Below are 23,232 nucleotides of genomic sequence, written 5' to 3'. Positions count from 1 at the left end.
CTCCACTGCAGAGGTCATGACTCCACTGCAGTGGTCATGACTCCACTGCAGTGGTCATGAGTCCACTGCAGAGGTCATGACTCCACTGCAGTGGTCATGACTCCACTGCAGAGGTCATGACTCCACTGCAGTGGTCATGACTCCACTGCAGTGGTCATGACTCCACTGCAGTGGTCATGAGTCCACTGCAGAGGTCATGACTCCACTGCAGTGGTCATGACTCCACTGCAGTGGTCATGAGTCCACTGCAGAGGTCATGACTCCACTGCAGAGGTCATGACTCCACTGCAGAGGTCATGACTCCACTGCAGAGGTCATGACTCCACTGCAGTGGTCATGACTCCACTGCAGTGGTCATGACTCCACTGCAGAGGTCACGACTCCACTGCAGAGATCACGAGTCCACTGTAGAGGTCATGACTCCACTGCAGTGGTCATGAGTCCACTGCAGTGGTCATGAGTCCACTGCAAAGGTCATGACTCCACTGCAGAGGTCATGACTCCGCTGCAGAGGTCATGACTCTGCTGTGTCTTCAGGCTCTCTGGCTCCTGGGTGCGATGCGGCGTAGTTGCCTGCAGATGGCGCTGCGCAGCTCGCGGCTCACCAGGCCGTAAATGAGCGGGTTGACGGTGGGCGGGACGATGATGAAGAGGATGCTGATGAGTTTCTTCATGTTCGGAGTGAGAACGGGAAAACGATACGAGATGATGATGATGATGACGCCCACGTTGAACAGGACGTACACCACCAGGTGCGGGACGCAGGTCTGCAGCGCCTTTGAGCGGGTCTGGACCGGGTCATGACCTCCATGACCCAGGACTGCCAACAGGATCCGAGTGTAGGAGAACGCAGTGACCAGGAACACGCTGGTGCTGACCATGTACGTCATCACCAGGCCTAAGAGGGTCAAATAACAATAGCAACAGAATAATAATAGTATTATTAATGCTGCAGCACGTGTCACATGGTAAATGACCACACTCGCCGCCAGGGGGCAAACCACTGTCACGTGTTCTGGGACCGTCCTGTTGCTCACAAACATGTGACTGAAGCTCACGACGCTCTGCGGCTGTTACAGTGTCATCCACTCAATTTTGGAAATGTAGTTTTGTGACGTTAATCGTTAACTGAGGTTTGGGAGCAGGACCACGCCTCAACCTCTTACTCCTCCAGCAACCACACCTCCACTTTTAACCACACCTCCACTTTTAACCACACCTCCACTTTTAACCACACCTCCACTTTTAACCACACCTCCACTTTTAACCACACCTCCACTTTTAACCACACCTCCACTTTTAACCACACCTCCACTCTTTAACCACACCTCCACTCTTTAACCACACCTCCACTCTTTAACCACACCTCCACTTTTAACCACACCTCCACCCCTTAACCACACCTCCACTCTTTAACCACACCTCCACTCTTTAACCACACCTCCACTCTTTAACCACACCTCCACTCTTTAACCACACCTCCACTCTTTAACCACACCTCCACTCTTTAACCACACCTCCACTCTTTAACCACACCTCCACTCTTTAACCACACCTCCACTCTTTAACCACACCTCTAATTACCCAGAAGCTCTATTTATAAAGCCTATCCACAGCATCTTTTGTCTCCGCTCTCTCGACCCAGCCCTACCCCATGTCTCTATCATCTTCAGCTTAACACATCACATGAGGAGGGAGGGTTCTGAGTCTGCTGATCACCCGAGACAGAGCCCCCATCCTGAGTCTCCACCCAGCCAACTTCATCGATCCATCATCGATTCATCATCAATCCATCATCGATCATCGATCCATCATCGATCCATCATCGATCCATCATCGATTCATCATCGACCCATCATCGATCATCGATCCATCATCCATCATCGATCCATCATCGATCCATCATCGATCCATCATCGATTCATCATCGATCCATCATCGATCATCGATCCATCATCGATCCATCATCGATCCATCATCGATCCATCATCGATTCATCATCGATCCATCATCGATCATCGATCCATCATCAATCCATCATCGATCCATCATCGATTCATCATCGATCCATCATCGATCATCGATCCATCATCGATCCATTATCGATCCATCATCGATCCATCATCGATCCATCATCGATCCATCATCGATCATCGATCCATCATCGATCCATCATCGATCCATCATCGATTCATCATCGATCCATCATCGATTCATCATCGATCCATCATCGATCATCGATCCATCATCGATTCATCATCGATCCATCATCGATCATCGATCCATCATCGATCCATTATCGATCCATCATCGCTCATCGATCCATCATCGATCCATTATCGATCCATTATCGATCCATCATCGATCCATTATCGATCCATCATCGATCCATCATCGATCCATCATCGATCCATCATCGATCATCGATGGATGTTATGCTCCTTTCACTAAACACTTTTCTTTTGTATTTATCTCAACTTTAAATCAAACGTATATTGAATCTGTGATAATGAAGCGCTGCAGTAACCCTACCGTCACTTAACCCTACCGTCACTTAACCCTACCGTCACTTAACCCTACCGTCACTTAACCCTACCGTCACTTAACCCTACCGTCACTTAACCCTACCGTCACTTAACCCTAAGTTCACTTAACCCTACCTTCACTTTAGCCTTGTGTACCTCCAGCGCAAGGACACAAGGTAAGCCCGAGGACACAAGGGAAGCGCGAGGACACAAGGGAAGCGCGAGGACACAAGGGAAGCGCGAGGACACAAGGTAAGCCCGAGGACACAAGGGAAGCCCGAGGACACAAGGTAAGCCCGAGGACACAAGGGAAGCGCGAGGACACAAGGGAAGCCCGAGGACACAAGGTAAGCCCGAGGACACAAGGGAAGCGCGAGGACACAAGGGAAGCCCGAGGACACGACTGGAGACGTGGAAAGACGAGTTATCGCTCGGACTCAAAGGTGAGGAGGTCGTATTGGCAAGAAATAGTCTTTAGTATTGACCATAAAAATGACCAATGAGTTTGTCGTCAAATGACCAGGTTAGCACTGACCGTAGTAGTTGTTGATGGGCGTGGGCTCACAGGCCAGTTGAAGTATTCCTCTGTTACTGCAGTACACGTGTTGAATCAGAGTCCCACAAAACCTGCTCCCAGCGTGAAGTCCAAACAGGATCCCGATCAAGACCAGAGCCAAGAACCAGGACCAAAAACAGAGCCAGAAGAGCCGGAGCGGAGTCATGATGGAGTGATACCGGAGCGGCTCACACACTGCCACGTACCTGAGGAGACACAAAGACCAGGACTGAAGCAGGACTGGACCAGACCTCAAACCTGAGGAGACACAAAGACCAGGACTGAAGCAGGACTGGACCAGACCTCAAACCTGAGGAGACACAAAGACCAGGACTGAAGCAGGACTGGACCAGACCTCAAACCTGAGGAGACACAAAGACCAGGACTGAAGCAGGACTGGACCAGACCTCAAACCTGAGGAGACATAAAGACCAGGACTGAAGCAGGACTGGACCAGACCTCAAACCTGAGGAGACACAAAGACCAGGACTGAAGCAGGACTGGACCAGACCTCAAACCTGAGGAGACACAAAGACCAGGACTGAAGCAGGACTGGACCAGACCTCAAACCTGAGGAGACACAAAGACCAGGACTGAAGCAGGACTGGACCAGACCTCAAACCTGAGGAGACACAAAGACCAGGACTGAAGCAGGACTGGACCAGACCTCAAACCTGAGGAGACACAAAGACCAGGACTGAAGCAGGACTGGACCAGACCTCAAACCTGAGGAGACACAAAGACCAGGACTGAAGCAGGACTGGACCAGACCTCAAACCTGAGGAGACACAAAGACCAGGACTGAAGCAGGACTGGACCAGACCTCAAACCTGAGGAGACACAAAGACCAGGACTGAAGCAGGACTGGACCAGACCTCAAACCTGAGGAGACACAAAGACCAGGACTGAAGCAGGACTGGACCAGACCTCAAACCTGAGGAGACACAAAGACCAGGACTGAAGCAGGACTGGACCAGACCTCAAACCTGAGGAGACACAAAGACCAGGACTGAAGCAGGACTGGACCAGACCTCAAACCTGAGGAGACACAAAGACCAGGACTGAAGCAGGACTGGACCAGACCTCAAACCTGAGGAGACACAAAGACCAGGACTGAAGCAGGACTGGACCAGACCTCAAACCTGAGGAGACACAAAGACCAGGACTGAAGCAGGACTGGACCAGACCTCAAACCTGAGGAGACACAAAGACCAGGACTGAAGCAGGACTGGACCAGACCTCAAACCTGAGGAGACACAAAGACCAGGACTGAAGCAGGACTGGACCAGACCTCAAACCTGAGGAGACACAAAGACCAGGACTGAAGCAGGACTGGACCAGACCTCAAACCTGAGGAGACACAAAGACCAGGACTGAAGCAGGACTGGACCAGACCTCAAACCTGAGGAGACACAAAGACCAGGACTGAAGCAGGACTGGACCAGACCTCAAACCTGAGGAGACACAAAGACCAGGACTGAAGCAGGACTGGACCAGACCTCAAACCTGAGGTTGTTCGCAAACTCCTCGGTGCATTCCAAACAAGAAATGGCTAATTTAATTAATACAATACATTTTTTCACATTAGTGGTACGATTAGGGTTATGAACAAATCATTTTGTTAAGGTTAGGACAAAACAGTTACGATTTTTTAACTTTAGAGTTTGCTGCACGGGACGCCGAAAATGCACAGCGCAAAATGCTAAAAAATTGCCCCAGTGTTGCCCCCAGCGAGCACTTAAAACTGTTTTTAGCTTAGATTTGAACATTGTCAGAGTAGAAGCCTGTCTCACATCTTCAGGAAGAATGTTCCAGATTTTAGCTGCATAAAACTGAAACGCAGATTCCCCATGTTTAGTCCTGACTCTGGGCACCAGCAGGAGGCCGGTCCCTGAGGTCCTCAGAGTCCGAGATGGTTCATATGGCACTAACATATCCAAGATGTACTTTGGTGCTAGGCCATGGAGAGACTTGTACACAAGCAGAGCTGCTTTAAAGTCTCTTCTCTGAGCCACAGGGAGCCAGTGCAGAGACCTGAGAACAGGACTAATGTGATCATACTTCCTGGTTCTAGTCAGGACCCGAGCAGCAGCGTTCTGGATGTACTGCAGCTGTTTTACAGCTCGTTTGGAGAGACCAGTGAGCGGCCGTTACAGTCTAATCTACTGGAGACAAACGCGTGGATAAGTCTCTCTAAATCTGGTTTTGACACTATATTTTTGATTTTGGCAATGTTTTTTAGATGGTAAAAAGCTGCTGATGTTATTGATTTGACGTGGCTATTAAAGTTCACGTCTGAGTCCATTATTACCCCCAGATTTCTAATTTGGTTTGTAGGTTTTAGAGCGAGACTCTGGAGGTGACCGCTAACACTTTCTCTTTGTTTCTGTGACAAAAACGATTATTTCAGTCTTGTCTGAGTTCAGCTGGAGAAAGTTGTTTTGCATCCACAAACTGATCTGTTGGATGCAGTGACAGAGTGAATCTACTGGTCCATAGTCACCTGCCGATAGTGAAACATAGATCTGAGTGTCGTCTGCATAATTGTGATAGGACACATTTTCACTGCGTATCAACTGACCCAACGGCAGCATGTAGAGGTTGAACAGAGGGGGACCCAGGACTGACCCTTGGGGCACTCCACAGGTCAGGGTCATGTGGTCTGAGACACAGCTACCAATTTCAACAAAGTACTTCCTGTCTTCCAGATAGGACCTTAACCAGTTTAGGGCAGTGCCAGTGATGCCCACCCAGTCCTCTAGTCTCTGTAAGAGGATCCCATGATCAACAGTGTCAAAAGCAGCACTCAGATCTAACAGAATTAAGACTGAGGCTTTGCCCGTGTCAGTGTTCAGGCGGATGTCATTTGTCACCTTGACAAGAGCAGTCTCAGTGCTGTGATGAGGTCTAAAACCTGACTGAAAAACATCAAATGAGTTGTTTATTAAGAGGAAATCTGTGAGCTGTTGGTAAACAACCTTTTCAAGGACTTTGCCCCAAAATGGCAGATTAGAGATGGGCCAGTCATGACTCAGTACTGCGGCATCAAGACTGATCTTCTTTAGGAGAGGCTTTATGACCGCAGTTTTCAAAGACATTGGGAATGTTCCAGATTGAAGCGACATGTTAACTATGTGAGTGAATGGTGCTAACAAACTGTTCAGCACAGACTTTAGAAATCTGGTGGGTAACACATCAAGGCAGCATGTAGATGAACTCAGACTGGTGATGATCTCATGGACAGTTTTGTCAGTTACTGGTGCAAAGTGAGTTAGCTCTAAGTGTCTTGGTGGTTTTAGGGTAATTTTTTGCATTGTGGGATTTATAGCATTTTTAATGCCCTGAACTTTGTCATTAAAGAATAATGCAAACTCATTACACCTGATGTGGAAATGAGTTCTAACGGCAGCTGAGCTGGAGGGTTTGTTCATCTGTTACTGTGGAAACAGGACACGCGAGTTGTTACTGCAGCTTCCAATAATTTCAGAAAAATATCTTTCCCTAGTTCTACATAAGATTAGGTTGTACATGTTCAGCTTTTCTTTGTAAATCTCTTTTTGAACCTGGAGCTTTGACTTGAGCCATTTCCGTTCCCTTTTCTGTGCCCTGACCCAATCATCATGTCTCCATGGCAACTTCTGCTTATTTTTAACCATTTTAGCCTTTATAGGGGCGATGGTGTCCAGAACATTCAAAACACTAGATGTAACAGAGTTCAACAAATCATTTACATTAGAACATGAGACATTTTCAAAGTTTATCATTTCCATAAACAGTGCACCTGTGCCATCACTTATGTGTCTCCTCTGAACAACTGCAGGACCAGCCTCTGAACAGCTGCAGGACCAACCGGAGGTTTGGGAGAAACAGACAGGTCAAAGAAGACACAGAAATGATCAGACAGAGCAACATCGATCACATTAACATTTGAAATATTTACCCCCTTTGTAATCATGAGATCTAGAGTGTGTCCTCTGCTGTGGGTGGGGCCTCTCTGCTGTGGGTGTGGCCTCTCTGCTGTGGGTGGGGCCTCTCTGCTGTGGGTGTGGCCTCTCTGCTGTGGGTGTGGCCTCTCTGCTGTGGGTGTGGCCTCTCTGCTGTGGGTGTGGCCTCTCTGCTGTGGGTGGGGCCTCTCTGCTGTGGGTGTGGCCACTCTGCTGTGGGTGTGGCCTCTCTGCTGTGGGTGGGGCCACTCTGCTGTGGGTGTGGCCTCTCTGCTGTGGGTGGGGCCTCTCTGCTGTGGGTTTGGCCTCTCTGCTGTGGGTGGGGCCTCTCTGCTGTGGGTGGGGCCTCTCTGCTGTGGGTGGGGCCTCTCTGCTGTGGGTGGAGCCTCTCTGCTGTGGGTGTGGCCTCTCTGCTGTGGGTTTGGCCTCTCTGCTGTGGGTGGGGCCTCTCTGCTGTGGGTGGGGCCTCTCTGCTGTGGGTGGGGCCTCTCTGCTGTGGGTGTGGCCTCTCTGCTGTGGGTGGGGCCTCTCTGCTGTGGGTGTGGCCTCTCTGCTGTGGGTGTGGCCTCTCTGCTGTGGGTGGGGCCTCTCTGCTGTGGGTTTGGCCTCTCTGCTGTGGGTTTGGCCTCTCTGCTGTGGGTGTGGCCTCTCTGCTGTGGGTGGGGCCTCTCTGCTGTGGGTGGGGCCTCTCTGCTGTGGGTGGGGCCTCTCTGCTGTGGGTGGAGCCTCTCTGCTGTGGGTGTGGCCTCTCTGCTGTGGGTGGGGCCTCTCTGCTGTGGGTGTGGCCTCTCTGCTGTGGGTGTGGCCTCTCTGCTGTGGGTGGGGCCTCTCTGCTGTGGGTGGGGCCTCTCTGCTGTGGGTGTGGCCTCTCTGCTGTGGGTGGGGCCTCTCTGCTGTGGGTTTGGCCTCTCTGCTGTGGGTGGGGCCTCTCTGCTGTGGGTGTGGCCTCTCTGCTGTGGGTTTGGCCTCTCTGCTGTGGGTTTGGCCTCTCTGCTGTGGGTGGGGCCTCTCTGCTGTGGGTGGGGCCTCTCTGCTGTGGGTGTGGCCTCTCTGCTGTGGGTTTGGCCTCTCTGCTGTGGGTGTGGCCTCTCTGCTGTGGGTGTGGCCACTCTGCTGTGGGTGGGGCCTCTCTGCTGTGGGTGTGGCCTCTCTGCTGTGGGTGGGGCCTCTCTGCTGTGGGTGGGGCCTCTCTGCTGTGGGTGGGGCCTCTCTGCTGTGGGTGGAGCCTCTCTGCTGTGGGTGGGGCCTCTCTGCTGTGGGTGGGGCCTCTCTGCTGTGGGTGGGGCCTCTCTGCTGTGGGTGGAGCCTCTCTGCTGTGGGTGTGGCCTCTCTGCTGTGGGTGTGGCCTCTCTGCTGTGGGTGGGGCCTCTCACATGCTGACTAAGACTGAAGGTTTCAAGGACAGCATGAAGCTCTTTAGCGTTTCTGTCACAAACATTATCAACATGAACATTAAAATCACCTGTAATGACCAAACCATCAAAGTCTGTGCGACTGAAACGTCTCAGTCAAATCATCAGTGAAACGTTGTCAGTGCTGGAGAGGTTTGTGTAAGACAATGAAGAGACTGAGACTGTTTTAGCTCCATTTTAAAGGAGACAAACTCAAATAATGAAAAGACCCCAAAAGAACAACCTGCGGGTCATTATTTCATCTCTAAAGACAGCACAGACTCCGCCCCCTTTTTGTTTTCTCGTGTTTCAGATTCAAACTTAAAGTTGGAGCAGATTCTGTCAGAACTACATTTCCTGTGTTTTTGTCAAGTCATGTTTCAGTTAAAAACATCAAATCAAGATTATAAGAAGAAATAAAATTATTAATTAAGGTAGGTAGTAGGTGTTGGTCGTACAAACGGACCTGTCGTAGGCCTGTTTGCCCTGTCGGTGGATGTAGTAGGTGTTGGTGGTACAAACGGACCTGTCGTAGGCCCGTTTGCCCTGTCGGTGGATGTAGTAGGTGTTGGTGGTACAAACGGACCTGTCGTAGGCCCGTTTGCCCTGTCGGTGGATGTAGTAGGTGTTGGTGGTACAAACGGACCTGTCGTAGGCCCGTTTGCCCTGTCGGTGGATGTAGTAGGTGTTGGTGGTACAAACGGACCTGTCGTAGGCCCGTTTGCCCTGTCGGTGGATGTAGTAGGTGTTGGTCGTACAAACGGACCTGTCGTAGGCCCGTTTGCCCTGTCGGTGGATGTAGTAGGTGTTGGTGGTACAAACGGACCTGCCGTAGGCCCGTTTGCCCTGTCGGTGGATGTAGTAGGTGTTGGTGGTACAAACGGACCTGTCGTAGGCCCGTTTGCCCTGTCGGTGGATGTAGTAGGTGTTGGTGGTACAAACGGACCTGTCGTAGGCCTGTTTGCCCTGTCGGTGGATGTAGTAGGTGTTGGTGGTACAAACGGACCTGTCGTAGGCCCGTTTGCCCTGTCGGTGGATGTAGTAGGTGTTGGTGGTACAAACGGACCTGTCGTAGGCCCGTTTGCCCTGTCGGTGGATGTAGTAGGTGTTGGTCGTACAAACGGACCTGTCGTAGGCCCGTTTGCCCTGTCGGTGGATGTAGTAGGTGTTGGTCGTACAAACGGACCTGTCGTAGGCCCGTTTGCCCTGTCGGTGGGTGTAGTAGGTGTTGGTGGTACAAACGGACCTGTCGTAGGCCTGTTTGCCCTGTCGGTGGATGTAGTAGGTGTTGGTCGTACAAACGGACCTGTCGTAGGCCCGTTTGCCCTGTCGGTGGATGTAGTAGGTGTTGGTGGTACAAACGGACCTGTCGTAGGCCCGTTTGCCCTGTCGGTGGATGTAGTAGGTGTTGGTGGTACAAACGGACCTGTCGTAGGCCCGTTTGCCCTGTCGGTGGATGTAGTAGGTGTTGGTTGTACAAACGGACCTGTCGTAGGCTCGTTTGCCCTGTCGGTGGATGTAGTAGGTGTTGGTGGTACAAACGGACCTGTCGTAGGCCCGTTTGCCCTGTCGGTGGGTGTAGTAGGTGTTGGTGGTACAAACGGACCTGTCGTAGGCCCGTTTGCCCTGTCGGTGGATGTAGTAGGTGTTGGTGGTACAAACGGACCTGTCGTAGGCCCGTTTGCCCTGTCGGTGGATGTAGTAGGTGTTGGTTGTACAAACGGACCTGTCGTAGGCCCGTTTGCCCTGTCGGTGGGTGTAGTAGGTGTTGGTCGTACAAACGGACCTGTCGTAGGCCCGTTTGCCCTGTCGGTGGATGTAGTAGGTGTTGGTGGTACAAACGGACCTGTCGTAGGCCCGTTTGCCCTGTCGGTGGATGTAGTAGGTGTTGGTGGTACAAACGGACCTGTCGTAGGCCCGTTTGCCCTGTCGGTGGATGTAGTAGGTGTTGGTGGTACAAACGGACCTGTCGTAGGCCCGTTTGCCCTTACGGTGGATGTAGTAGGTGTTGGTGGTACAAACGGACCTGTCGTAGGCCCGTTTGCCCTGTCGGTGGATGTAGTAGGTGTTGGTGGTACAAACGGACCTGTCGTTGGCCCGTTTGCCCTGTCGGTGGGTGTAGTAGGTGTTGGTGGTACAAACGGACCTGTCGTAGGCCCGTTTGCCCTGTCGGTGGATGTAGTAGGTGTTGGTGGTACAAACGGACCTGTCGTAGGCCCGTTTGCCCTGTCGGTGGATGTAGTAGGTGTTGGTGGTACAAACGGACCTGTCGTAGGCCCGTTTGCCCTTACGGTGGATGTAGTAGGTGTTGGTGGTACAAACGGACCTGTCGTAGGCCCGTTTGCCCTGTCGGTGGATGTAGTAGGTGTTGGTGGTACAAACGGACCTGTCGTAGGCCCGTTTGCCCTGTCGGTGGATGTAGTAGGTGTTGGTGGTACAAACGGACCTGTCGTAGGCCCGTTTGCCCTGTCGGTGGATGTAGTAGGTGTTGGTGGTACAAACGGACCTGTCGTAGGCCCGTTTGCCCTGTCGGTGGATGTAGTAGGTGTTGGTGGTACAAACGGACCTGTCGTAGGCCCGTTTGCCCTGTCGGTGGGTGTAGTAGGTGTTGGTGGTACAAACGGACTTGTCGTAGGCCCGTTTGCCCTGTCGGTGGATGTAGTAGGTGTTGGTGGTACAAACGGACCTGCCGTAGGCCCGTTTGCCCTGTCGGTGGATGTAGTAGGTGTTGGTGGTACAAACGGACCTGTCGTAGGCCCGTTTGCCCTGTCGGTGGATGTAGTAGGTGTTGGTGGTACAAACGGACCTGTCGTAGGCCCGTTTGCCCTGTCGGTGGATGTAGTAGGTGTTGGTGGTACAAACGGACCTGTCGTAGGCCCGTTTGCCCTGTCGGTGGATGTAGTAGGTGTTGGTCGTACAAACGGACCTGTCGTAGGCCCGTTTGCCCTGTCGGTGGATGTAGTAGGTGTTGGTGGTACAAACGGACCTGTCGTAGGCCCGTTTGCCCTGTCGGTGGATGTAGTAGGTGTTGGTGGTACAAACGGACCTGTCGTAGGCCCGTTTGCCCTGTCGGTGGATGTATTAGGTGTTGGTCGTACAAACGGACCTGTCGTAGGCCCGTTTGCCCTGTCGGTGGATGTAGTAGGTGTTGGTGGTACAAACGGACCTGTCGTAGGCCCGTTTGCCCTGTCGGTGGATGTAGTAGGTGTTGGTGGTACAAACGGACCTGTCGTAGGCTCGTTTGCCCTGTCGGTGGATGTAGTAGGTGTTGGTGGTACAAACGGACCTGTCGTAGGCCCGTTTGCCCTGTCGGTGGATGTAGTAGGTGTTGGTGGTACAAACGGACCTGTCGTAGGCCCGTTTGCCCTGTCGGTGGATGTAGTAGGTGTTGGTGGTACAAACGGACCTGTCGTAGGCCCGTTTGCCCTGTCGGTGGATGTAGTAGGTGTTGGTGGTACAAACGGACCTGTCGTAGGCCCGTTTGCCCTGTCGGTGGGTGTAGTAGGTGTTGGTGGTACAAACGGACCTGTCGTAGGCCCGTTTGCCCTGTCGGTGGATGTATTAGGTGTTGGTGGTACAAACGGACCTGTCGTAGGCCCGTTTGCCCTGTCGGTGGATGTAGTAGGTGTTGGTCGTACAAACGGACCTGTCGTAGGCCCGTTTGCCCTGTCGGTGGATGTAGTAGGTGTTGGTGGTACAAACGGACCTGTCGTAGGCCCGTTTGCCCTGTCGGTGGGTGTAGTAGGTGTTGGTGGTACAAACGGACCTGTCGTAGGCCCGTTTGCCCTGTCGGTGGATGTAGTAGGTGTTGGTGGTACAAACGGACCTATCGTAGGCCCGTTTGCCCTGTCGGTGGATGTAGTAGGTGTTGGTGGTACAAACGGACCTGTCGTAGGCCCGTTTGCCCTGTCGGTGGATGTAGTAGGTGTTGGTGGTACAAACGGACCTGTCGTAGGCCCGTTTGCCCTGTCGGTGGGTGTAGTAGGTGTTGGCGGTACAAACGGACCTGTCGTAGGCCCGTTTGCCCTGTCGGTGGGTGTAGTAGGTGTTGGTGGTACAAACGGACCTGTCGTAGGCCCGTTTGCCCTGTCGGTGGATGTAGTAGGTGTTGGTTGTACAAACGGACCTGTCGTAGGCCCGTTTGCCCTGTCGGTGGGTGTAGTAGGTGTTGGTGGTACAAACGGACCTGTCGTAGGCCCGTTTGCCCTGTCGGTGGGTGTAGTAGGTGTTGGTCGTACAAACGGACCTGTCGTAGGCCCGTTTGCCCTGTCGGTGGGTGTAGTAGGTGTTGGTGGTACAAACGGACCTGTCGTAGGCCCGTTTGCCCTGTCGGTGGATGTAGTAGGTGTTGGTGGTACAAACGGACCTGTCGTAGGCCCGTTTGCCCTGTCGGTGGGTGTAGTAGGTGTTGGTGGTACAAACGGACCTGTCGTAGGCCCGTTTGCCCTGTCGGTGGGTGTAGTAGGTGTTGGTGGTACAAACGGACCTGTCGTAGGCCCGTTTGCCCTGTCGGTGGATGTAGTAGGTGTTGGTGGTACAAACGGACCTGTCGTAGGCTCGTTTGCCCTGTCGGTGGATGTAGTAGGTGTTGGCGGTACAAACGGACCTGTCGTAGGCCCGTTTGCCCTGTCGGTGGATGTAGTAGGTGTTGGCGGTACAAACGGACCTGTCGTAGGCCCGTTTGCCCTGTCGGTGGGTGTAGTAGGTGTTGGCGGTACAAACGGACCTGTCGTAGGCCCGTTTGCCCTGTCGGTGGGTGTAGTAGGTGTTGGCTGTACAAACGGACCTGTCGTAGGCCCGTTTGCCCTGTCGGTGGATGTAGTAGGTGTTGGTCGTACAAACGGACCTGTCGTAGGCCCGTTTGCCCTGTCGGTGGATGTAGTAGGTGTTGGTGGTACAAACGGACCTGTCGTAGGCCCGTTTGCCCTGTCGGTGGATGTAGTAGGTGTTGGTGGTACAAACGGACCTGTCGTAGGCCCGTTTGCCCTGTCGGTGGATGTAGTAGGTGTTGGTGGTACAAACGGACCTGTCGTAGGCCCGTTTGCCCTGTCGGTGGATGTAGTAGGTGTTGGTGGTACAAACGGACCTGTCGTAGGCCTGTTTGCCCTGTCGGTGGATGTAGTAGGTGTTGGTGGTACAAACGGACCTGCCGTAGGCCCGTTTGCCCTGTCGGTGGGTGTAGTAGGTGTTGGTGGTACAAACGGACCTGCCGTAGGCCCGTTTGCCCTGTCGGTGGGTGTAGTAGGTGTTGGTCGTACAAACGGACCTGTCGTAGGCCCGTTTGGCCTGTCGGTGGATGTAGTAGGTGTTGGTGGTACAAACGGACCTGTCGTAGGCCCGTTTGCCCTGTCGGTGGATGTAGTAGGTGTTGGTCGTACAAACGGACCTGTCGTAGGCCCGTTTGCCCTGTCGGTGGATGTAGTAGGTGTTGGTGGTACAAACGGACCTGTCGTAGGCCCGTTTGCCCTGTCGGTGGGTGTAGTAGGTGTTGGTGGTACAAACGGACCTGTCGTAGGCCCGTTTGCCCTGTCGGTGGATGTAGTAGGTGTTGGTGGTACAAACGGACCTGTCGTAGGCCCGTTTGCCCTGTCGGTGGATGTAGTAGGTGTTGGTGGTACAAACGGACCTGTCGTAGGCCCGTTTGCCCTGTCGGTGGATGTAGTAGGTGTTGGTGGTACAAACGGACCTGTCGTAGGCCCGTTTGCCCTGTCGGTGGATGTAGTAGGTGTTGGTGGTACAAACGGACCTGTCGTAGGCCCGTTTGCCCTGTCGGTGGATGTAGTAGGTGTTGGTGGTACAAACGGACCTGTCGTAGGCCCGTTTGCCCTGTCGGTGGATGTAGTAGGTGTTGGTGGTACAAACGGACCTGTCGTAGGCCCGTTTGCCCTGTCGGTGGATGTAGTAGGTGTTGGTGGTACAAACGGACCTGTCGTAGGCCCGTTTGCCCTGTCGGTGGATGTAGTAGGTGTTGGTGGTACAAACGGACCTGTCGTAGGCCCGTTTGCCCTGTCGGTGGATGTAGTAGGTGTTGGTGGTACAAACGGACCTGTCGTAGGCCCGTTTGCCCTGTCGGTGGATGTAGTAGGTGTTGGTGGTACAAACGGACCTGTCGTAGGCCCGTTTGCCCTGTCGGTGGATGTAGTAGGTGTTGGTGGTACAAACGGACCTGTCGTAGGCCCGTTTGCCCTGTCGGTGGATGTAGTAGGTGTTGGTGGTACAAACGGACCTGCCGTAGGCCCGTTTGCCCTGTCGGTGGATGTAGTAGGTGTTGGTGGTACAAACGGACCTGCCGTAGGCCCGTTTGCCCTGTCGGTGGGTGTAGTAGGTGTTGGTGGTACAAACGGACCTGTCGTAGGCCCGTTTGCCCTGTCGGTGGATGTAGTAGGTGTTGGTCGTACAAACGGACCTGTCGTAGGCCCGTTTGGCCTGTCGGTGGATGTAGTAGGTGTTGGTGGTACAAACGGACCTGTCGTAGGCCCGTTTGCCCTGTCGGTGGATGTAGTAGGTGTTGGTCGTACAAACGGACCTGTCGTAGGCCCGTTTGCCCTGTCGGTGGGTGTAGTAGGTGTTGGTGGTACAAACGGACCTGTCGTAGGCCCGTTTGCCCTGTCGGTGGGTGTAGTAGGTGTTGGTGGTACAAACGGACCTGTCGTAGGCCCGTTTGCCCTGTCGGTGGATGTAGTAGGTGTTGGTGGTACAAACGGACCTGTCGTAGGCCCGTTTGCCCTGTCGGTGGATGTAGTAGGTGTTGGTGGTACAAACGGACCTGTCGTAGGCCCGTTTGCCCTGTCGGTGGATGTAGTAGGTGTTGGTGGTACAAACGGACCTGTCGTAGGCCCGTTTGCCCTGTCGGTGGATGTAGTAGGTGTTGGTGGTACAAACGGACCTGTCGTAGGCCCGTTTGCCCTGTCGGTGGATGTAGTAGGTGTTGGTGGTACAAACGGACCTGTCGTAGGCCCGTTTGCCCTGTCGGTGGATGTAGTAGGTGTTGGTGGTACAAACGGACCTGTCGTAGGCCCGTTTGCCCTGTCGGTGGATGTAGTAGGTGTTGGTGGTACAAACGGACCTGTCGTAGGCCCGTTTGCCCTGTCGGTGGATGTAGTAGGTGTTGGTGGTACAAACGGACCTGTCGTAGGCCCGTTTGCCCTGTCGGTGGATGTAGTAGGTGTTGGTGGTACAAACGGACCTGTCGTAGGCCCGTTTGCCCTGTCGGTGGATGTAGTAGGTGTTGGTGGTACAAACGGACCTGTCGTAGGCCCGTTTGCCCTGTCGGTGGATGTAGTAGGTGTTGGTGGTACAAACGGACCTGTCGTAGGCCCGTTTGCCCTGTCGGTGGATGTAGTAGGTGTTGGTGGTACAAACGGACCTGTCGTAGGCCCGTTTGCCCTGTCGGTGGATGTAGTAGGTGTTGGTGGTACAAACGGACCTGTCGTAGGCCCGTTTGCCCTGTCGGTGGATGTAGTAGGTGTTGGTGGTACAAACGGACCTGCCGTAGGCCCGTTTGCCCTGTCGGTGGATGTAGTAGGTGTTGGTGGTACAAACGGACCTGCCGTAGGCCCGTTTGCCCTGTCGGTGGATGTAGTAGGTGTTGGTGGTACAAACGGACCTGCCGTAGGCCCGTTTGCCCTGTCGGTGGGTGTAGTAGGTGTTGGTGGTACAAACGGACCTGTCGTAGGCCCGTTTGCCCTGTCGGTGGGTGTAGTAGGTGTTGGTCGTACAAACGGACCTGTCGTAGGCCCGTTTGGCCTGTCGGTGGATGTAGTAGGTGTTGGTGGTACAAACGGACCTGTCGTAGGCCCGTTTGCCCTGTCGGTGGATGTAGTAGGTGTTGGTCGTACAAACGGACCTGTCGTAGGCCCGTTTGCCCTGTCGGTGGATGTAGTAGGTGTTGGTGGTACAAACGGACCTGTCGTAGGCCCGTTTGCCCTGTCGGTGGGTGTAGTAGGTGTTGGTGGTACAAACGGACCTGTCGTAGGCCCGTTTGCCCTGTCGGTGGATGTAGTAGGTGTTGGTGGTACAAACGGACCTGTCGTAGGCCCGTTTGCCCTGTCGGTGGATGTAGTAGGTGTTGGTGGTACAAACGGACCTGTCGTAGGCCCGTTTGCCCTGTCGGTGGATGTAGTAGGTGTTGGTGGTACAAACGGACCTGTCGTAGGCCCGTTTGCCCTGTCGGTGGATGTAGTAGGTGTTGGTGGTACAAACGGACCTGTCGTAGGCCCGTTTGCCCTGTCGGTGGATGTAGTAGGTGTTGGTGGTACAAACGGACCTGTCGTAGGCCCGTTTGCCCTGTCGGTGGATGTAGTAGGTGTTGGTGGTACAAACGGACCTGTCGTAGGCCCGTTTGCCCTGTCGGTGGATGTAGTAGGTGTTGGTGGTACAAACGGACCTGTCGTAGGCCCGTTTGCCCTGTCGGTGGATGTAGTAGGTGTTGGTGGTACAAACGGACCTGTCGTAGGCCCGTTTGCCCTGTCGGTGGATGTAGTAGGTGTTGGTGGTACAAACGGACCTGTCGTAGGCCCGTTTGCCCTGTCGGTGGATGTAGTAGGTGTTGGTGGTACAAACGGACCTGTCGTAGGCCCGTTTGCCCTGTCGGTGGATGTAGTAGGTGTTGGTGGTACAAACGGACCTGTCGTAGGCCCGTTTGCCCTGTCGGTGGATGTAGTAGGTGTTGGTGGTACAAACGGACCTGTCGTAGGCCCGTTTGCCCTGTCGGTGGATGTAGTAGGTGTTGGTGGTACAAACGGACCTGTCGTAGGCCCGTTTGCCCTGTCGGTGGATGTAGTAGGTGTTGGTGGTACAAACGGACCTGCCGTAGGCCCGTTTGCCCTGTCGGTGGATGTAGTAGGTGTTGGTGGTACAAACGGACCTGCCGTAGGCCCGTTTGCCCTGTCGGTGGGTGTAGTAGGTGTTGGTGGTACAAACGGACCTGTCGTAGGCCCGTTTGCCCTGTCGGTGGATGTAGTAGGTGTTGGTCGTACAAACGGACCTGTCGTAGGCCCGTTTGGCCTGTCGGTGGATGTAGTAGGTGTTGGTGGTACAAACGGACCTGTCGTAGGCCCGTTTGCCCTGTCGGTGGATGTAGTAGGTGTTGGTCGTACAAACGGACCTGTCGTAGGCCCGTTTGCCCTGTCGGTGGATGTAGTAGGTGTTGGTGGTACAAACGGACCTGTCGTAGGCCCGTTTGCCCTGTCGGTGGGTGTAGTAGGTGTTGGTGGTACAAACGGACCTGTCGTAGGCCCGTTTGCCCTGTCGGTGGATGTAGTAGGTGTTGGTGGTACAAACGGACCTGTCGTAGGCCCGTTTGCCCTGTCGGTGGATGTAGTAGGTGTTGGTGGTACAAACGGACCTGTCGTAGGCCCGTTTGCCCTGTCGGTGGATGTAGTAGGTGTTGGTGGTACAAACGGACCTGTCGTAGGCCCGTTTGCCCTGTCGGTGGATGTAGTAGGTGTTGGTGGTACAAACGGACCTGTCGTAGGCCCGTTTGCCCTGTCGGTGGATGTAGTAGGTGTTGGTGGTACAAACGGACCTGTCGTAGGCCATGGCGGCGAGCACTGTCTGCACGGCGAATCCGTAGGTGTGCACGGCGAAGGCCTGCACTAGTGCCTGGGCGTGGCTGATGGAGCGGAAGCTGATTGGCTGGTCGGCGTAGAGGAAGTGATGGAGGAGGCGGGGGCAGACGGCCGACGCCCCCAGCAGGTCGGCCAGTGCCAGGTTCACCATCAGCACAAACATCGGCCGCCGCAGCTGTCGCTCTGTTGCCACGACAACCAGCACCGCCCCATTTCCCGCCAACACCAACAGGAAGTTACACAACACCAACAGGAAGAGGAGAGGCCCGTATCCAGGGGCAACAAGGAAGCCCTCCAACTGAAACACCACCGAGTCCAGGGACGAGTTAGACATGTGCATCTGAAACACAAACCCAGAGTCCTGAGCCAAGACTTAGATCTGAGCCAAGACTAAGATCTGAGCCAAGACTTAGATCTGAGCCAAGACTTAGATCTGATCCAAGACTTAGATCTGAGCCAAGACTAAGATCTGAGCCAAGACTAAGATCTGAGCCAAGACTAAGATCTGAGCCAAGACTAAGATCTGAGCCAAGACTTAGATCTGAGCCAAGACTTAGATCTGAGCCAAGACTAAGATCTGAGCCAAGACTTAGATCTGAGCCAAGACTTAGATCTGAGCCAAGACTTAGATCTGAGCCAAGACTAAGATCTGAGCCAAGACTAAGATCTGAGCCAAGACTTAGATCTGAGCCAAGACTAAGATCTGAGCCAAGACTAAGATCTGAGCCAAGACTAAGATCTGAGCCAAGACTTAGATCTGAGCCAAGACTAAGATCTGAGCCAAGACTTAGATCTGAGCCAAGACTTAGATCTGAGCCAAGACTTAGATCTGAGCCAAGACTTAGATCTGAGCCAAGACTAAGATCTGAGCCAAGACTAAGATCTGAGCCAAGACTTAGATCTGAGCCAAGACTAAGATCTGAGCCAAGACTAAGATCTGAGCCAAGACTAAGATCTGAGCCAAGACTAAGATCTGAGCCAAGACTAAGATCTGAGCCAAGACTAAGATCTGAGCCAAGACTAAGATCTGAGCCAAGACTTAGATCTGAGCCAAGACTAAGATCTGAGCCAAGACTAAGATCTGAGCCAAGACTAAGATCTGAGCCAAGACTAAGATCTGAGCCAAGACTAAGATCTGAGCCAAGACTACTTATATATTTGGCAAACCCTAAACCTATATAATCTATATTTGAAGTACTTTACAATTGGCTACATTTCATCATGTGTGATTTAATAAGTAGTGGATTCATATGTTCAAAATATCAGTTTTTTTCATGGCTCGTTCCTGTAATAAAACTAAAGTTAAACTCCACACAATAAGTACTGTAAATACTAGATAATGCATCACGAGTCAGTAAATCTTTACTTTTGTACTACATACATAGGGTCTGTGATATTTTTGGGTTCAGAAAAAGTACGTGTGGTTTCCATGTTAATATTATTAAAATGATCAAAAAGGTTCAACTCCATCTGTCTTTCCATCCTCGCCAATAGATCATTATCGTTATGTCTTTGTCCAGAACATCTGCAAACATAATGAAGTTTAAAACCTCCTTTATAAATGTCAATATAATGACAAGTTCTGGACCAATCACAGAACCTTGAGGGATCCCACATGTTCTTGTCTGATATGGATATATACAGCGCCTTAAATCATTCAATATATCTATTCTCCACAAGAACATAGAGTTTATTTCTAAATCCATCTTCACTCTAAACACAATGAGGCCCAGATTGTCCAGGTTATATTTGTAATACTTTGGAAATAACTCCAAACGAACCACGTTTCTTTGCTCGAACCTCATCCAAGTCTCTTTTTATCATCTCAGTCAAATATTGTGTTCTAGTAAAAGTGTTGCTGCTTGTTTTATAATGTTTCTATTGAGCTCTAAAGCTCTGGACAGTTTCATGCATCAATAATGTGTCATAATCCATAACTTATACTTTATACATTTTAATAACACAATCTTGACCAAACAAAGACACATTGAGTCTATAACGAGGTCTTCAGGGGTTTCACAGCACTGTAGTTTTACTCTTTCTCTTCACCTGATATTTATACTGTATACTTAAAGTAATATATAATAATATACTATATATATACGTTTATAATATACTTTTAGCACAAACACTTCACTTCAGGCTCAGCTCTGAAACACACAAAGTCCTTCATTTGTTCAACTTGTAAGCTGTAAGTTCTAATTGAACCTGTGAAAAGTACAAATACTTTATATTTAAATACATGAAACACGTGTACTTCAGGAGTCCTCAGCGTCTGTTTAAAATCACTTCATTCTAGATCAAAAGTTAAATCCTCACATTTTATCCTCTTGTTTTCTGTCGTAAACAGCAAATACAAACAAACATGTTTACACTTCATTTTCCTCCTCTTTCATTGGACGAAAAAAAGATCAATTTGTAGTCCTGGTTTAGTCCTGGTTTAGTCCTGGTTTAGTCCTGGTTTAGTCCTGATTTAGTCCTGGTTTAGTCCTGATTTAGTCCTGGTTTAGTCCTGATTTAGTCCTGGTTTAGTCCTGGTTTAGACCTGGTTTAGTCCTGGTTTAGTCCTGGTTTAGTCCTGGTTTAGACCTGGTTTAGTCCTGGTTTAGTCCTGGTTTAGACCTGGTTTAGTCCTGATTTAGTCCTGGTTTAGTCCTGGTTTAGACCTGGTTTAGTCCTGGTTTAGTCCTGGTTTAGTCCTGGTTTAGACCTGGTTTAGTCCTGGTTTAGTCCTGGTTTAGACCTGGTTTAGTCCTGGTTTAGACCTGGTTTAGACCTGGTTTAGTCCTGGTTTAGACCTGGTTTAGTCCTGGTTTAGTCCTGATTTAGACCTGGTTTAGTCCTGGTGTCAGTATCTTACCTGGTCCAGAGAAAGTCTCTGTGTTTGACCGGCTGTAACAGCTTAAATACAGTTTTGTGAATATGTAAATGAGGAATATTAATATGAAACATGACGAGCTCCTGACGTCAACTGAAAGTCAGGACTAAACCAGGACTAAACCAGGACTAAACCAGGACTAAACCAGGACTAAACCAGGTCTAAACCAGGTCTAAACCAGGACTAAACCAGGACTAAACCAGGACTAAACCAGGACTAAACCAGGTCTAAACCAGGTCTAAACCAGGTCTAAACCAGGACTAAACCAGGACTAAACCAGGTCTAAACCAGGACTAAACCAGGTCTAAACCAGGACTAAACCAGGTCTAAACCAGGACTAAACCAGGTCTAAACCAGGTCTAAACCAGGACTAAACCAGGTCTAAACCAGGACTAAACCAGGTCTAAACCAGGACTAAACCAGGTCTAAACCAGGTCTAAACCAGGACTAAACCAGGTCTAAACCAGGACTAAACCAGGACTAAACCAGGACTAAACCAGGTCTAAACCAGGTCTAAACCAGGACTAAATCAGGTCTAAACCAGGTCTAAACCAGGTCTAAACCAGGTCTAAACCAGGACTAAATCAGGACTAAATCAGGACTAAACCAGGTCTAAACCAGGACTAAACCAGGACTAAACCAGGACTAAACCAGGACTAAACCAGGTCTAAACCAGGACTAAACCAGGTCTAACCTTCAACTGTGTTTTTACATCTTTCCTGCAAATCTACACAAATGTAGAGCAGGATCTCTTTGGTCTACTGTGCCTCTGGGTAAACAGGCTCCTGACACTGGCCCCTGACACAGGCTCCTGACACTGGCTCCTGACACTGGCTCCTGACACTGGCCCCTGACACAGGCTCCTGACACAGGCCCCTGACACTGGCCCCTGACACAGGCTCCTGACACTGGCCCCTGACACAGGCTCCTGACACAGGCCCCTGACACAGGCTCCTGACACAGGCTCAGACCCAGAATAATGAGAACACGATCAAGGCTTAAACATTTTTATTTAAATATAAAGTTAATCTAAGATAAATATCTGCAAACATGAAGGACAGAAGTGGCAACCAACAGAGTTAAACAGGGTTAAACTGGGTTAAACAGGGTTAAATAGGGCTGAACAGGTCCAGTGGTGGTCAGAAGTCATGAGTCCGCTGCAGAGGTCATGAGTCCGCTGCAGAGGTCATGAGTCCGCTGCAGAGGTCATGAGTCTGCTGCAGAGGTCATGAGTCTGCTGCAGAGGTCATGACCCCACTGTAGAGGTCATGACCCTCTGCAGAGGAGGTCATGATCTCTGCAGTGAGTCAGTAGACCCTCTGCAGAGGGTCATGACCACTGCAGTGGAGTCATGACCTCAGCAGTGGAGTCATGACCCTCTGCAGAGGTCATGACCCTTCTGCAGAGGACTACCTGACCGTCCAGTCCAGTGGGGTCAGGTCATGACCTCTACAGAGGTCATGACCCTCTGACAGTAGTCCCCTGCAGAGGTCATGAGTCCACTGTAGAGGTCATGAGTCCGCTGTAGAGGTCATGACCCCACTGTAGAGGTCATTAGTCCACTGCAAAGGTCATGAGTCCGCTGCAGAGGTCATGACTCCACTGCAGTGGTCATGACTCCACTGCAGTGGTCATGACTCCACTGCAGAGGTCACGACTCCACTGCAGAGATCATGACTCCACTGCAGAGGTCATGAGTCTGCAGTAGAGGTCATGACTCCACTGCAGAGGTCATGACTCCACTGCAGAGGTAATGACTCCACTGCAGGTCATGACTCCACTGCAGAGGTAATGACTCCACTGCAGTGGTCATGAGTCCACTGCAGTGGTCATGAGTCCACTGCAGAGGTCATGACTCCACTGCAGAGGTCATGACTCCACTGCAGAGGTCATGACTCCACTGCAGGTCATGACTCCACTGCAGAGGTAATGACTCCACTGCAGAGGTCATGACTCCACTGCAGAGGTAATGACTCCACTGCAGGTCATGACTCCACTGTAGAGGTCATGACTCCACTGCAGTGGTCATGAGTCCACTGCAGTGGTCATGAGTCCACTGCAAAGGTCATGACTCCACTGCAGTGGTCATGACTCCACTGCAGAGGTCATGACTCCACTGCAGTGGTCATGACTCCACTGCAGTGGTCATGACTCCACTGCAGTGGTCATGAGTCCACTGCAGAGGTCATGACTCCACTGCAGTGGTCATGACTCCACTGCAGTGGTCATGAGTCCACTGCAGAGGTCATGACTCCACTGCAGAGGTCATGACTCCACTGCAGAGGTCATGACTCCACTGCAGAGGTCATGACTCCACTGCAGTGGTCATGACTCCACTGCAGTGGTCATGACTCCACTGCAGAGGTCAC

At 51.9% G+C, this 23,232-nt stretch overlaps 1 protein-coding gene across 1 annotated transcript; it reads right to left on the bottom strand.

Moving 5' to 3' along the window:
* Window positions 1-533: 533 nt before the first annotated feature.
* Window positions 534-18,343, bottom strand: LOC140374748 (olfactory receptor 2A25-like). The gene is made up of 3 exons (XM_072461747.1): window positions 17,943-18,343; window positions 3,061-3,287; window positions 534-898 (listed from the first exon to the last, which is right to left on the bottom strand). Exons 1-3 carry the CDS (start codon window positions 18,323-18,325, stop codon window positions 534-536), a joined length of 975 nt encoding a protein of 324 aa, XP_072317848.1. The 5' UTR covers window positions 18,326-18,343.
* Between the last annotated feature and the right edge of the window lie 4,889 nt (window positions 18,344-23,232).

This window comes from Eucyclogobius newberryi, unplaced genomic scaffold (assembly GCF_026437365.1).
Source record: "Eucyclogobius newberryi isolate DKJ021-1_F unplaced genomic scaffold, fEucNew1.0.hap1 SCAF_31, whole genome shotgun sequence".
In the NCBI taxonomy this organism is placed as follows: domain Eukaryota; kingdom Metazoa; phylum Chordata; class Actinopteri; order Gobiiformes; family Gobiidae; genus Eucyclogobius; species Eucyclogobius newberryi.
This window is presented reverse-complemented; position numbering and strand designations above follow the sequence as displayed.

Excerpts from the sequence above, each read along its gene's own strand:
- LOC140374748 (XM_072461747.1), bottom strand. The coding sequence starts at position 18,325 with ATGCACATGTCTAACTCGTCCCTGGACTCGGTGGTGTTTCAGTTGGAG. Across the intron at positions 3,288-17,942 it reads GCCGCCATGGCCTACGACAG|GTACGTGGCAGTGTGTGAGC; the intron begins GTCCGTTTGTAC and ends GTGTCTCCTCAG. Across the intron at positions 899-3,060 it reads GCCCATCAACAACTACTACG|GCCTGGTGATGACGTACATG; the intron begins GTCAGTGCTAAC and ends TGACCCTCTTAG.